General features: G+C 47.4%; 1 protein-coding gene across 5 annotated transcripts in view; it reads left to right on the top strand.

Moving 5' to 3' along the window:
• Positions 1-5,217, top strand: part of ATP7A (ATPase copper transporting alpha) — a 36,197-nt gene extending 30,980 nt beyond the window's left edge. For all 5 annotated transcript variants that reach the window (XM_087972008.1, XM_087972005.1, XM_087972009.1 and 2 more), the window contains exons 19-23: positions 1,355-1,497; positions 1,710-1,913; positions 2,601-2,718; positions 3,116-3,218; positions 3,896-5,217. In XM_087972008.1, coding sequence (XP_087828134.1) covers positions 1,355-1,497; positions 1,710-1,913; positions 2,601-2,718; positions 3,116-3,218; positions 3,896-4,172 — 845 coding nt within the window. In that variant the 3' untranslated portion in view covers positions 4,173-5,217. The remainder of the gene's footprint in view (positions 1-1,354; positions 1,498-1,709; positions 1,914-2,600; positions 2,719-3,115; positions 3,219-3,895) is intronic.
• Positions 5,218-14,968: the final 9,751 nt, after the last annotated feature.

Here is a 14,968-nt window from a genome sequence, read left to right as displayed (position 1 = left end):
TTCGGTCTGTCGCTGAAGAAGCTCAAACCGGAAGCCTCTTTTGAAGGCAGTCTTGATGTGATGCCTGTGTAGTATCTTACTGATTTTGTCTGTAGTACCTCTTATGTAGGACAGGACAGCTGTTCCATAGGTCTGTTCATTTTCTAGGTCTTCATTATGTCTCAGTGTGTTTTTGTGGATCAAGCCGGTGATTTTGTTTTTGTGGAAGCCGTTGGCTGTCAGTACTTTAGTCAGGGTGCATAGTTCAGTCTTTATGTGTGTCTTGTCTGCCAGGCGTTTGTATAGAACACTATACAGCAGCCTGATGATGGCAGATGCGATTCTGCCGAAACGTTGCTACAACTTTAAAAGCACAACTATAATGACCTGGGAAAACACCCGAACAAAGCTGAATACCATATATATATATATATCTTACTAAACTCTTTTAGAAGGAAAACATTCTGTGTTTCATTGGAATATTTCAATCATATGTTGGCCTAAAACGAATGCCACAATAAACCAGGGTTAAGACCAGCTTGGATGAACAAAGTATTTTCCTATTTCCTCTTGCTTAAACAAATTTAGGTTTATTCTCTATGAAGTTGTGTCATTAATGTGCAAATTGTGTCTTCCCTAGACATATACACAATCATTGCCTGTGAATGTATGTTTCTAAAGACTGATTTTATGGATGTGTTATTTTTCACATTTTTCCTGCAATAAAAGGCTGAAATAATTAATAAGTTTGACACATTTATTTTGATTAAAAATGAGAAATCTCCCCGCTCTTGGTTCTTCACTGCTACCCCTGTCTCAGCTCCCCAGAAGAATAGTTGCCTCAGCCATTTATAGATCTGTACTTTGTTCCAATATTGACAATTGCAACCAGAGTGAAGTAACGAGTGAGCCTTCATTGGCCTGACTGGTCCTGAGGCCTGAAGGAACCCTAACCAAGACTTTTTTTCCTTTTTTAATCCCAACCACATATTTGACCTTAAGTAATTTTGGCTTCTGGAAATCCTTCATATCATTTGTATAAGTGCAAATCATTCATATAAATGCAATAAGATATATTTTTAAAATTTATAATTTTCCAATGCACCATTGCTGCTACTTTGTGATGCCGTTGTTTGTAGTCCGTCTGTGCGATCTTCTTGTAGCAACTAACCAAGTGGCCATTTTTTTTACTCTTTAAGCTTGTTAGGCTGCCTGACTCTCAGCATTTGTGAGCAGCTCACAACCATCAACCCCTGTTTTAACCTTGTAAAACACGACTAAGTCAGATCCCCGTTTAGGAAGGAACACAATAATGGGACAGCAGGCCTTTCCTGGAGGCCTCCGGTGCCTTCATGGGATCCTGTTTGTCTCCTAGGGGAGCTGTGTGGCCTGGTCGCCATTGCTGACACCGTGAAGCCCGAAGCGGATCTTGCTGTGCGGACCCTGCAGGGGATGGGCTTGGAGGTGGTTCTGATAACAGGGGACAATGGCAAGACAGCCAGGTCCATCGCTGCTCAGGTAAGCGGCTGGATGCCCGAGGCTTCCCTGGACGCCCCCCAGTCAGTCTTCCCGTCACTAATTTTCATTTAACATCCCTCCCTACTGACGACTGGAGACCAGAGTCTCTTGAAATGCAAGGGGGCCTCGGCTCACCTGGATGCCGGAGCCCAGCGCTGCCCCCGAGAGCCTCCTTCCGTTGGGTTCTTCAGCCTTCCCTCTTTTGCTTTTAGGTTGGCATCACCAAAGTATTTGCTGAAGTGCTCCCCTCCCACAAAGTGGCCAAAGTGAGGCAGCTGCAGGAAGAAGGGAAGCGGGTGGCCATGGTGGGCGATGGCATCAATGATTCCCCAGCCCTGGCCATGGCTAATGTGGGCATTGCCATCGGCACAGGCACAGACGTGGCTATCGAAGCGGCGGACATGGTTTTGATCAGGGTAAGCTGTGCGGTAGAAGGAGAGAGGCTGCCAAAGCCTGAGAGGAGGAAGGGAGAGGAAAAGCCACAAGGGGATCCAGCTCCAGCTCTGCTTGGGGAAGGGGCCCCGTTGAAGGGCCCAGGAGGACTCCTTCAGGGGAGGCGGGTCACGGCCTCTCGGCCCCTCGTTTCACCCTTAAACGGCTCTGACTTGGAAGGCTCTCCTAGCTGGCAGCTTTTCTTCCATTGGATGAAGAGCCCATCATGTTCTGGTGGCCAGGAGCCCTATTTGGATGAAAGGGGAAAAGGCCCAGTGGGTGGAGAGGTGAGCCAGGATTTCCAAAGATTATTTTCTATTTCCCTTTCTTGGTAGGGTGCTTATTTAGTCTTGGTGGCCTAGTCTACCTAGCCTTAGGGATCCCTTTGGTACGTCTCTTCTCCAGGTGAGAGTCAGCAGCCCAGCAGTTGAGTGGAAAGTAGAGGAGGGGGAAAGGGATGCAAAGCAGCCCTAGGGGTTACGGGTTGTCCTGCCTGCCCCCTACAGTTTTCGGTTATCTATGCACTTTCTAAAACAGTCCAGTGGGGTTGAGTTAACGGAGATCCTGAAAGAGATGCAGCTTTGTCAAGTCACCAGGAATCTAAAGCGTTGATTGATAGGATTAATCCTGTTAAGCGATCTCTGAAACAACAACAACAACCTATTTTGCAGAATGATTTGCTGGATGTGGTGGCAAGCATAGATTTATCACGGAAAACGGTTAAAAGGATACGGATCAACTTTGTCTTTGCTCTCATATACAATCTTATTGGTATTCCGGTCGCTGCAGGTATGTAGCATTTCTTGGTGTTGAACTGCTGCATGGTGTCCTCCAGAAAAGGTCTCTAAATTTATGGGTATAGACCTAATAAGTAAAGCAAAAAGCTGCAGGAAATGATGGTCAAGGAAAGAAGAGGGCATTAAATTAAGAGGGCATTAAATTCCAGACTCCCCCACCCCTTTGTTTGAGTTAGTTTGGGTGGAGAAAGGCAGACAAAATAAATTGGGGTGGGGGAGAAACTTCCTCCGTGCAAGTGGTTTCCTAAATCCCCTCTTTTCAATTTGGGTTCTAGTTTTTCTCCTGCCTACCTCCCCCCCCCCCTTCCAGTGACAGGAAGTAGTTGTGAAAATGCTTCACGATCTCTGAGTATTTGAGGTTCCTTGAACTCTGCGGTGCTTGTCCCTAGGCGTCTTCCTGCCGATTGGCTTGGTCCTGCAGCCTTGGATGGGCTCTGCAGCGATGGCGGCCTCCTCTGTGTCCGTTGTGTTGTCTTCTCTGCTGCTAAAACTGTGAGTAGCCTCTGCAGATGGGGGGGGGAGGCAGGGGGGCTCCACTGGGTGACTTGTGCAGGAGAGGGGAGGGTTTCCCTTTGGGGGGGGGAATCTCCCTTAGCAAAAGCCCCCCAGGGCCTGGTCTTTTGCTAAATGAGGAGGAGAAGCCGGGATGCTTTGCAGTTGCCTGCCTTCCTCGTGGCCGCCTCCTTTAGGGAAAGGGCTGGATGTGGAGGATGGTGAAGTTGCTCTCGGGGCGAGCGCTGGTGGGTGGATGAAAGTGGAGCTGCAGGCAAAAACCCTGCCAAGCAGACTGGAATCGGGGGGGAGCCTGCTCCTTGGAGGTGGGGGAAGGGAGCCAGGCTCCCTCTGAAGTGCTCTGGGCCAGGAAGGCCGGTAATCATGTCGTGTTAATCAAAAGGTTTAGTGACTGACCTGCTTCAAGCAAGTAGGAAAATGTTTGGAGGCTACAAAAGCCGTAGCCAGAGAAGTCACAACGTTTTTGTGGAAGAGTTGTGCTCTTCAAACTCTGGCCCAAAGTGTGCCCCTAGTGTGCCCCCCTCCCTTCCCCAGTGTAAAAGGGGCCAGGAAGGCCGACCTCCCCCACGGGGCTCCCGGGACTGTACGGTCTGGGCCATCCCTGGCTCGAGTTTCCATGGAGCCCTCCACCAATCCAGGCTGTGTTCCCCTTATAGTTACAAGAAGCCCACCTGTGAGAAGTACGAGCGCCACGCCCGCACCCAGCCGAGGTGCAAGAGCTCTTCAGAAATCAGTGTCCACATTGGGATTGACGAGGTTGGACCCGGGTCTCCGAAACTGAGCCTCATGGACCGAATTATCCACTACAGCCAGGCCTCTATCGGCTCCCTCTTCTCCGACAAGCACTCCCTCAGCAACATTGCCCTGAGCGAGCCCGACAAGCATTCACTCCTGGTTGGCCATTCCCAAGAGGAAGACGACACGACCGTCTGAAGAGGTGGAAGAGGGCCAAGAGGTCGGCTCTTTGGGCATCTCTTGCGCTGAAGGGGGGCTCTCTGTGGGTCTTTCCACCCCGGGGAGATCAGGGTGTTCTACACTACTTTGCCCCTCTTAGCAGCCAGCATGGGGCAGAAGGTTCCAAAATGGAGCAGAAACCAGAGCTACAACATTGGGTTGATTTTTTGGGGAAGAAGCCAAGATAAGGGCATCTTCTGGTTGCTCCCAGCCCATCGTTTCTAGGTCTCGATGTTCTTTTCCTATTTGCCAAAGAAGCGTGCCTTACTTCTACACCGAAGCGGAGGCCTTCTCAGGAAAGGTCTCGTCTGGAACTGGGCAAGAGAAGAAGCAGAGCAGTCCCCCTTCTGGATCCCTTGCCTCTTGGCCCACTAGGGACTGGGCCCTCCTCCTCCTCCTCCTGAGGCTGTGGGAAGCCAGCCCGGCCCTGATGCCTCCTGGGCCTCAGCATCTCGTCTGTCCCTCCCTCCCCTGCCTCCTTTGTGGCTTGCGAGGAACGCAGGGACCGACTCAGCTTGCCCTTCTCTCGCCTGATTTGCAGGAACCAAAGCTGTGCCACTCCTTCCCACTCTTGTCCGGTTTCTCCCCTTCTCGTTTTGTGTGGGAGTCCAGCAAAATCCGCTCTTCCTTTTCCCTCTGATCATCGTCCAGACCCCTAAAGAACTGACGTTGCCAGTTGCCTCCCTGTTGTTCCCAGCCTTTCTCGGGGTTTCCATCATGCTAAGACTGAGGTGTCAGGTTTGCATAGCTGGGGGGATTCCGAGGCAGGGGCCTCTTGCACTGTCCTCCCTACCAGATTGGTCTTTCTCCAGTACTAACTTCAAAAGGCGAGATTTGGCTTGATTATGAAGAGCTGTTTGGAGAACGAAATTGGCCTTGCACACACCTTGATGCTTTCGTAATTTTGAATTGGCAAGAATTGCAAGAATTAGCCCTGTAAGCTCAACAGTGTTTTTTAACCTGACGATGGACTTGTCTTCATTTAACACGGGGAGACACACCTATCAGGATCAAAGTTCATGGGGGGGAAAATGTTTACTTAATTGTTTTAAGTCACAAAATTTAGGCATTTTAACACTCCTTGTAAAAAGCATTTGGAATACCCAGCTAGAGAAATGTAGCCCAAGCCACAGCTTTTAAACATCCTTTCTCCTCTTTTCGCCCTCCGGAAGAAAGAAGAGTCAGAAAATTGCAGGGATTGTGCTGACAATACACAAACAAAGAACTGCAAAAATTTTTGTAGATTAGTGAAAAGCCACTTCCAGGGATGTCTTGCACTTTTTATTTATCTTTCCTGGAAGTTGCACACAAAAAACATCCTGTATCCACTAAGGACTCCAAGAGAGAGAGTGGGAAAGTGAGGTTTTGTCCAGGGAGAATTAAACGCTTCCTCCTGAAGCCCCCCTCCCCCCGACTTCCCAAGCCTGTTTCCGCTCTCCAGGACCTGATTCTGCTCTTAGCTGGAGGTGGATCAGGTTGTTAGGAAACAGGGCTCATGTCTGCCCAAGATGGCCCCTTCCAGGTGGCTGTGGATTGTGGTTCCCGATATCCACAGCTTTTCTCCTCCTGCTTGCTGGCCCAAACCCCGCAGCAGCAGCAGCAGCAGCAGCAGCCCTGAGCTTCGCTGGCTGGCCCAGGTTCTGGGGGAAGAGCTGCTTCGGGGACGGAACAAAGTACGTTTGGGTTTTTTAAATGTGTATAAAAAATTATGTTCACGCAGTGGGGCATGTCTTACTATATATTAATGTAAGTAGTAATATGCCTCAACTTAGGTGAATAGTTATTCTATAGTTCGAAGGCTGAAAGTTCACATGGTGAATTGAATCCCGTGGTTTCAGGAGGAAATCGTCCCTTTTTCTTTCCTCCTAAATCTCTCTTCTCATCCAGTTCTCTGCCATCTTGGCATGCCTTGGTAAGATTTTTAGAGTCTATCTTGATATATTTGTGAATACGGTTTTATACTTGACTTTGTTTCAAAGAACCCAAAGTTGCTTCTTTGCTTTGAACGTGCAATGCTCATCGAAAATGTAAAGTTACTGTTTCTGTAAAAAAAACAAAAACAAAGTTTCTTTCCTGCCTCATGCACACGTATCAGGAGTCTTATTTTATCCGATATCAGCCAAACAGCTTCAAGAACAGATTTTAGAACAAGCTATGTATTTCATTTTAAATGTATTTATTTTTGTTATTTGCTTCTGGTAGTTCCATGTATCTGAAACATGTTTCTCTGATTTATCTAAATTATTAGACAAAGCGTATATTCAGGCATATATGCAAGTCAGGATTTCCCCCCTGTTCTTCCTTCCCATTTTCTATCTGGCTTTTAAATTCAAAGGTCCTTTCTCTTTCCCTTCCCAGCTGGGTGTCCACTTCTCTTAAAATACCACGCATCCATATCTCCCTCCACCTGGATGCATTTCAGGAAGAACCTAACTTTTTTAAAAAAAGAAATGCTGAAAAAGGGGCTTCAGGGAGGCCAGGGTTAGTGGTGGCGCTTTTAATGTCCATTAGCCTCTTAGATCTTCCCAGCCAGTCTTAGTCGTCTTCACAGGCACCGGATTGGCTTCCCATCGTTCCTGGTTCCTGGCATCATCACCCAGCATCCAGCAGCCTGGCTGGCTATGATGCAAGTTGCAGCCAGAGCATTTTTTGCAGCCTCCCCGGGAGGGAGGTGGGGGCGGCTACCAGAGCAGACTCCTCACTCCAGCCAAGAGTTCTCAGCTGAGCAGCCCTCATTCAGACCAGAATTTTGGCCATAAGTAATTACACTTGTAAACTGAGACACCCATATGACCTAACCAACTTTTTCAACTTTTTACAGCAGTGATTGTGGGAATCACACGGTCATTGAATGAGTCCATTCTCCTGAATGGACATTTTCTCAAAAACCATTGCAAATCGCAGTAACATGACTGTTATGTCTCCCCTTTAATTACAGGTGAGCAAAACGAAATTCAGCAGTTCCAGAAATATCACAATCCAAAAAACAAACCCCCACAAAAGAACTGTTGAGGTATTTCCAATCCTCAGCAGTAAATCCACACTCTGTCCGGCAATCCTGACGTGGCAATAATTCTCAAAGCCTCAAAGAGTTCTCTTCGTGTTTTCACTCCCATTAATCACTTTGCTTCTGGCGAATTTCACCAGCCAAGCCGTTTCCTTTTATCCTCTTATGGAGCGTGTTAATTTCCCTAATTAGTCACTGGCTCAACGCCTCCTTCCCAATTGAGATTGACGTCTCAATCTCCGTCTATTTCTTACATCAAGCCAGGATCTCTCAAAGTTCTCTTCTTCGCTGGAAAACTCTCGCATGTTTTCCTTGTTAGCTATTCCCGGCTGCTGCTCAGAGGAAGAATTAGAGGAGGTCGAAGGTCCTGACATCTCTACTAAATCAGGTTCATCTCTCCTTGTTAAATCCATTTCCTCATCCTGGCTAACATCCAAGTCACTCAGCAATGCTTGCTCATATTTCGCTGCCATATCCTCTTTGCTCGAACTCACATCTGCCAACAGAGCAGATTCCAATCCCGGAGTCACAACACTATCCCTCACCGCAGGACCCTTCCCCCGGGTCTGACGATCCGGATGCGGTTTCAACGGAAAGCGTTCATGGAAGCTCCGAATAATGTCTGGAGCATGAACTGCGGAAGCATCTGTCCATGAAAAAACCTCTGAGCCATCCGCTCTCCTCCCGACTAAGTACTGGAAGCGACCCTTTAGCCAACGAGAATCAGTTATGCTGACCACCGTGTCATCAACATCAGCCTCCTCACTGGGCGTTGATGGAGAAACCGCACCAGCGGGAGCACGAAGAGGACACTCCGGGGAGTCAGGAACCAAGAGAGAATGATGGAAGACAGGATGAATACGCATGGAGCGCGGTAAGGTGAGTCGATACGCCACAGGGTTGATGACCGCCTCAATCGGGAACGGACCGATGAAACGATGGTCCAGCTTCCTAATTGGGCGATCGACCCGAAGGTGCCTTGTGGATAACCACACCTTGTCACCCACAGCTAACAGAGGCGTTGCTCTATGAGAACGGTCCGCAAACTGTTTGTAGTCTTCTTTCGCCCGTTCTAGTTGTTGCACTACTAAACGGTGAACCGCTTGTAATTCCTCAAGAAAATCTTGTGTCTTGGGAACCGGGGAATCCATCATAGTCAACGGGAAGAATCGCGGATGATAGCCCACATTCGCGTAAAACGGCGTTACTCGAGTGGAGGTATGTTGAGAGTTATTAAAGGCAAATTCTGCTAATGGGAGGTATTTCACCCAATCGTTCTGTTGATGATTGACAAAACATCTCAAATACTGAGTGAGAATGCCAATAACCTTCTCAGTCCCACCATCAGTTTCCGGATGGTGCACTGACGCTAGACACACCTGTACTTGTAACGCCGTCATTAAACGTTTCCAAAACTGCGCAGTAAACTGGACCCCACGATCTGAAACCACTCTATCCGGCAGACCATGTAGGCAAAAGACATGCTGTAAAAATAACTGGGCCGTAGTGCGGGCTGATGGTAGTTTCCGACAGGGAATAAAATGAGCCATTTTAGTCAGCATATTGACCACAACAAGCACCGTCGTGAAACCCGACGAGGATGGCAAGTGTGTGAGAAAGTCCATGGAGATCGCTCCCCATGGTCTGCCCGGAGTCGGCAATGGTTGAAGGAGTCCAGGAGGCGCACCCGATGCCGCTTTCGCTTGTCGACATTGTACGCAAGAAGCGACATAGGAAAACACATCGTGTCGAACCCGAGGCCACCAAAAAGTCTGGGTGACCAAGTGCAGAGTTTTGTAAAAACCAAAATGACCAGCAGCGGGGTTGTCATGACATTGCGTCATGATGAGAGCTCTGAGCGACCTGGTGGGTACATACAATAAACCCCGATGTCTTAGCAAGCCTTCTTCAAAAGACCATGGGGAATCAGGTCCAACTTCCCCCCTTCTTTGCTACGTCCACGCGTCTAATCGCTGCGCCTCCCATATGCGAGCCCGCAAATCTACCGGATCTTGAAGCACGGCCAAGGATTCCGGTGGCAACACCGTTTGTGGAGGAAGAGGATCCTCGGGACTGATATATTCGGGTTTTCTAGACAACGCGTCTGCTCTCCGATTCTGTCCACTTGGAACATAAGTGACGGAAAAATTGAACCTTGCGAAAAACAACGACCACCGGATCTGGCGTTGGTTCAACTTCTTGGCGGTAGACAAATGTTCCAAGTTTCGGTGATCCGTCCGAACCTCCACCTTGTGCCAAGCCCCCTCTAGGTGATGTCGCCAAATCTCAAATGCAGCCTTGATAGCCAACAACTCCTTTTCCCAGATAGTATAATTGCACGCAGAAGCTGTGAGCTTCCTAGAATAATATGCGCAGGGGAAAAGAGGTGCTCCATCCTTCGAAGCTTGCAACAATACCGCCCCGATAGCTACATTAGAGGCATCTGTCTCGACCACAAATGGACGATTCGGATCAGGATGCCTCAATATCGGCTCGGCCACAAACGCTTTCTTTAAAGTTTCAAAAGCCTGTTGTTGTGGGGGCCTCCACCTGAACGAGACCTTCTTGCAAAGGAGCTGAGTGATGGGATCCATTAGCTTAGCAAAATCCGGAATGAAGGTCCTATAGTAATTGGCAAACCCCAGGAGACGTTGCACGTCCTTTACTCGACGAGGGGCTTCCCAACTACACAAGGCCTCAACTTTTTTAGGGTCCATAGCAATGCCCTCGGGAGAGATGATATGCCCTAAAAACTCTTATTGATGACAAAAAAAGAAACACTTCTCCAGTTTCGCATAGAGTTTATGCTCCCGAAGACGCTGAAGCACTTGACGGACCTGTTGAAGGTGGTGATCCCTGGACCGAGAGTATATCAAAATGTCATCCAGATACACCACAACAAACCTATCCAGCATGTCCCGAAAAATGTCGTTCATCAAATGCTGGAATACCACGGGAGCGTTGGTCAGACCAAATGGCATGACGGTGTACTCGAAATGGCCATAACGAGTGCCAAACGCTGTCTTCCACTCGTCCCCCTTGCGCATCCGAACCAGGTTGTAGGCCCCACGCAAATCGAATTTAGTGAAGATAGTAGCCTCCCGCAACCACTCCATCAATTCCGGAATGAGCGGCAAAGGATAACTATTCCTCACTGTGATGGCGTTCAACCGGCGGTAATCACAGCATAAACGGAGCTCTCCCGACTTCTTTTTAACAAAAAGAACGGGAGCCGAAAGAGGGGACGACGATGGTCGAATAAATCCCCGAGCCAAGTTTTTATCTAAAAACTCTCGAAGCGCAACCAACTCGGGCTCCGACATGGAGTATAACCAACCCTTGGGCAATGGAGCATCCGGTATCAGGTCCATGGGACAATCATAAGCACGATGCGGTGGTAACTGGTCCGCCTCCTTCTCGCTGAAAACGGAGAAGTCCGATAGGTCCGAAGGTATGGAAACAGCAGAAGCGGCGATATCCTGGCCAGCGCAGATATGTCTCAGATGATCCACACATTGGAGACTTGGAAAGGAAATGGCATTCTGCGCCCAAGCCACCAACGGATCGTGCAAACGCAGCCAGGACACACCGAGTACCAAGGGGAGATGAAGGTCCGAAGTGATGTAAAAGTTTATCGCTTCCTCGTGATCCCCAATAACCATACGCACTGGTTGGGTGGTGAAACGAATGGGCCCAGACTTGAGCTCACGCCCATCCACTGTTTCCACCTTAATGGGTGGTTCTACAGCAACCAATGGGATCCCAAAGTGCGTAGCAAAAGCCCGGTCCATAAAACTGGTTGTAGCCCCTGAGTCCACCAACGCAACTGCAGGGATTCCCTCCTTCTGGGACTGTAAAAAGATTCGAGTGTCCAAAAGTAAATGCCGAGGAGGGCCAGGATTCACTTTAGCAATTTGGGGTGGGGGTGTAGAATGTGCCCGACCTAGGGTTTCCCCGAGGTCAGGCCTACCCCGTTTCCCGATGGGTCAGGAGTGGTTTCAGGCACGGGTCTGCGAGTCCCTCTCCGTTGGCAGGAATTAGCAAAATGTCCCGGACCCCCGCAATAAAGGCACAAGCCTTCGTGAAACCTTCTCAAACGTTCTCGCGCCGTTAAGCGAGGGCGGAGTGCTCCCAACTCCATCGGCTCCTCCGTCTTAACCGTGGTTTGAAAAACTTTCGGTGGCGTTGTTTGTGAACGAGAACGAGAATGTGGTTCCACAACGGGCCGTTTGCTTCCGCGCTGTTGTAAACGGGCTTCAATACGTAAGCACTGTATCACTAGTGCATCCAGGGTTGAAGCCCGCTCTGCATATACTAACTCATCCTTGATGGTATCAGCCAAGCCCTCCTGAAACGCATCCATGTGGGCCAGTTCGTTCCAGTTAGAGTCCATACAGAGTAAACGAAATTCTGCAATGTATTCCTGCAGGGGACGTTTCCCCTGATAAATGTCCCATAACCGTCTAGCCACAGTTTGAGTTTTAATTGGGTTTTCAAACATAACCCTCATTTGCTGCAGAAAACCCTGAAAATTATCCAACAAAGGGCTATCTTGAATTAACAAGGGAGTAGCCCATTTGGCAGCCTGCCCAGATAAAAGGCTAATAATAAATCCTACCTTAGCCTGGTCATTTGGAAAGTCTTTAGGCCTCAAGGTTATAAATAATTGGCACTGCCCCATAAATGCCGGGAACATGTCCGTTTGCCCTGAAAATTTCTCCGGCATGGATACCGGGCTTTTCATCAAGGGAGGGGCTGAAGGAGCAGCAGGACTTTGCAAACTTGAAACATGGTTCACCAATTGTGTTACCTGGTTTTGGAGGATCTGGTTACTCTGTATCAGTTGATTTATCTGTTGCTGTTGCTGCTCCACCAAACGCTGCAGTTGGGTTTGGTCCATCTTGGTTTGAAGATGGTTTGTATGGCCAGAAGCAAAAATGTTATGTCTCCCCTTTAATTACAGGTGAGCAAAACGAAATTCAGCAGTTCCAGAAATATCACAAACCAAAAAACAAACCCCCACAAAAGAACTGTTGAGGTATTTCCAATCCTCAGCAGTAAATCCACACTCTGTCCGGCAATCCTGACGTGGCAATAATTCTCAAAGCCTCAAAGAGTTCTCTTCCTGTTTTCACTCCCATTAATCACTTTGCTTCTGGCGAATTTCACCAGCCAAGCCGTTTCCTTTTATCCTCTTATGGAGCGTGTTAATTTCCCTAATTAGTCACTGGCTCGACGCCTCCTTCCCAATTGAGATTGACGTCTCAATCTCCATCTATTTCTTACATCAAGCCAGAATCTCTCAAAGTTCTCTTCTTCGCTGGAAAACTCTCGCATGTTTTCCTTGTTAGCTATTCCCGGCTGCTGCTCAGAGGAAGAATTAGAGGTCGAAGGTCCTGACATCTCTACTAAATCAGGTTCATCTCTCCTTGTTAAATCCATTTCCTCATCCTGGCTAACATCCAAGTCACTCAGCAATGCCAGCTCATATTTCGCTGCCATATCCTCTTCGCTCGAACTCACATCTGCCAACGGAGCAGATTCCAATCCCGGCGTCACAACACATGACCATGGGAGACTTCAACCTGTTGGCTGCCAAAAGGAAGTACCCAAAATGAAGTCATTTGACTGTGTGTGTGTTTATGCGTGCGCGTGTGTGGGGGCTTTTTGGGAAGTGTTTGGGAAGTGCTTTACAGTTGTAAGTCTTACTGATCACAAGCCAAGGATTACCTGTAGATCTTACGCAAACATCCTTCATCCAAAATTAAAATAATGCAAGGTTTCTTCTATGGCACCTGTGATGATGGGGATTTCTGCAGGTTTTTGTGTCTGTCCTGCACATTCCATGGCAGCAGATATTCTGCCTGCTGCTGCTCATCCCAGTCTGGTTAAGAGGCCAACAGACACCAGTTGACCAAACATTTGGGGTAAATTGAGACAACAGCAAAGAGTCGGTCTCCAGATCCCTTGTGGGGATCAGAATTGCTTTCCCAAATGAAGGCAAACGCCTTTCCCTTTTTTCTCCAGTTTGAAAAATTAATTGCATGGTAGTGCTGGGTTTGTTTTTTTAAAGAGCTAGATCTGTTTTTGCCTCCCTGAGCCTCTTTGCTTCCTGCAGTCAAAAAGCTGAAGTGCCAGATCTGCTGATTCCATTTTCAGGAAACAGTCCAAGGTTGTGGAAAGAAAGCTAAAAAGGACTTTAAGCAGCGGTGTGCAATATTAGTTTATGTGGAGCATATGTCGTGACCTTCTCAAGAATGTGCCTTCACTTCTATAAATGTTTATTATGCTGAAATATTGAATGATGTGCTAAATTTTTCTTTTCAATTATACTTTCTCTTTAGAAAAATATATTGTAGCTAAATATTCTCGTCCCTTGGAATTATTTATTGCATTCTTGAACATTCTTGAGCATTTCTCCTCTTCTCCATTTCAGCCCTTCAGGTCCTTGAAGGAGATTATCATGTCTCCCAAAGTCTTAAGGGAAGGCGGAGCATACCCAACGCTTGGCAACTTTTGGAGGGCCACAAATTCTCCACCAGAAGCCCCCCACCCACCCCAATGTCCTAATATCCTTTCCCCTGACTTTACTAAAGACACCCAACAATGCAGAAATATTGCTCAAGGGAAGAAACATCAATATTTCGGGTTTCTGGCCATCTTTACCAAAATCATCCCATACCTATATAGCAATTGGTACAGGAACTCCATTGTTAAGTGATGCAGTCAAAGTTCAGTGTCACACAACTGCACCAACTTACATCCCTTTCCTAAAGGATGAAAGAGTGAGACTACTCTGGTTGGAAGGGGGCACGTTCATAGTGAGCAGAGGGTGCGATTCATCCCTCCCTAGTTTGCACAAATATCATGGAATATTCAGAGTGGAAGTAGCTAATGTGATTAATAATTTGACTTAGCAGCTCGGGGGAACTTTGTGATGTGAAAATGCTAAGACCCTTATTATATACAGGCTGGTTTTGCAAAATGGACTTCATCTGAATGATAGAAATGATTTGTTTGGTATAGCAATTGTGTGTTGCTGAAATGTTGTCTACTGTGTTAACCCAGCCAATCTGAAGATTGTTCCACCTTATCTATTTTTTCCCCTCAAATTAACACCAATATTGGAGAAAGTAAATGCTGAACAAAACTTTAGCAAATGCTAATACTTTTTCCACTCAAAGGTATATATAAAGGTGTAACCTGCAATTTCCTTGCAAGTAAGAATTGGTTGTTCTGGGAACTAAAATCTCAGTGTACCAGAAAGCTTGCTGGTTTGTATCACTCACACATGACAATTTGTCCAATATTATTAACACTATTCGCATACCCGGATTTCTTAAAAGTAACAGAACATGGAAGAGATTTGACAAGAGGCCAGGTTAATGCGTCAAGAAATTATAGCATGGTTTAGTTTCCACGGTGTCTTGTGAGCCCAACTATTATGCTTTTTAAATAATTTCACTGAGCCATTAAAAGTACAAGTCCAGCCAATTGTGACTTAAGACAATATTATTTACAATGATTTGGGAAACTCTTAGTTTTCCCTTCTAAACCGATATATTCCAAGTTGATATACCGTAACTTGTGCCATTCTCCACAGCCTTGGCCCAAATAGGGGTGAGAGGACATGTGCAGCTGATACTAAGATTGGAAGGACCTTAATCAGATTCTCCTCCTTTGCTGCAAACCAGCCGCCTGGCACTTAACAAGAGGGGGCGCCTCCCTGATACAGGCATGCACTACTGGCTAAGAGTAAACTGCTAGC

Source organism: Notechis scutatus, chromosome 10 (assembly GCF_049901735.1).
Source record: "Notechis scutatus isolate UNSWTSFEM ecotype Mainland chromosome 10, rNotScu1.2, whole genome shotgun sequence".
NCBI classification, from domain to species: Eukaryota; Metazoa; Chordata; class Lepidosauria; order Squamata; family Elapidae; genus Notechis; species Notechis scutatus.
The sequence above is the reverse complement of the archived record's forward strand: the minus strand, read 5'-3'. Positions and strand labels throughout refer to the sequence as shown.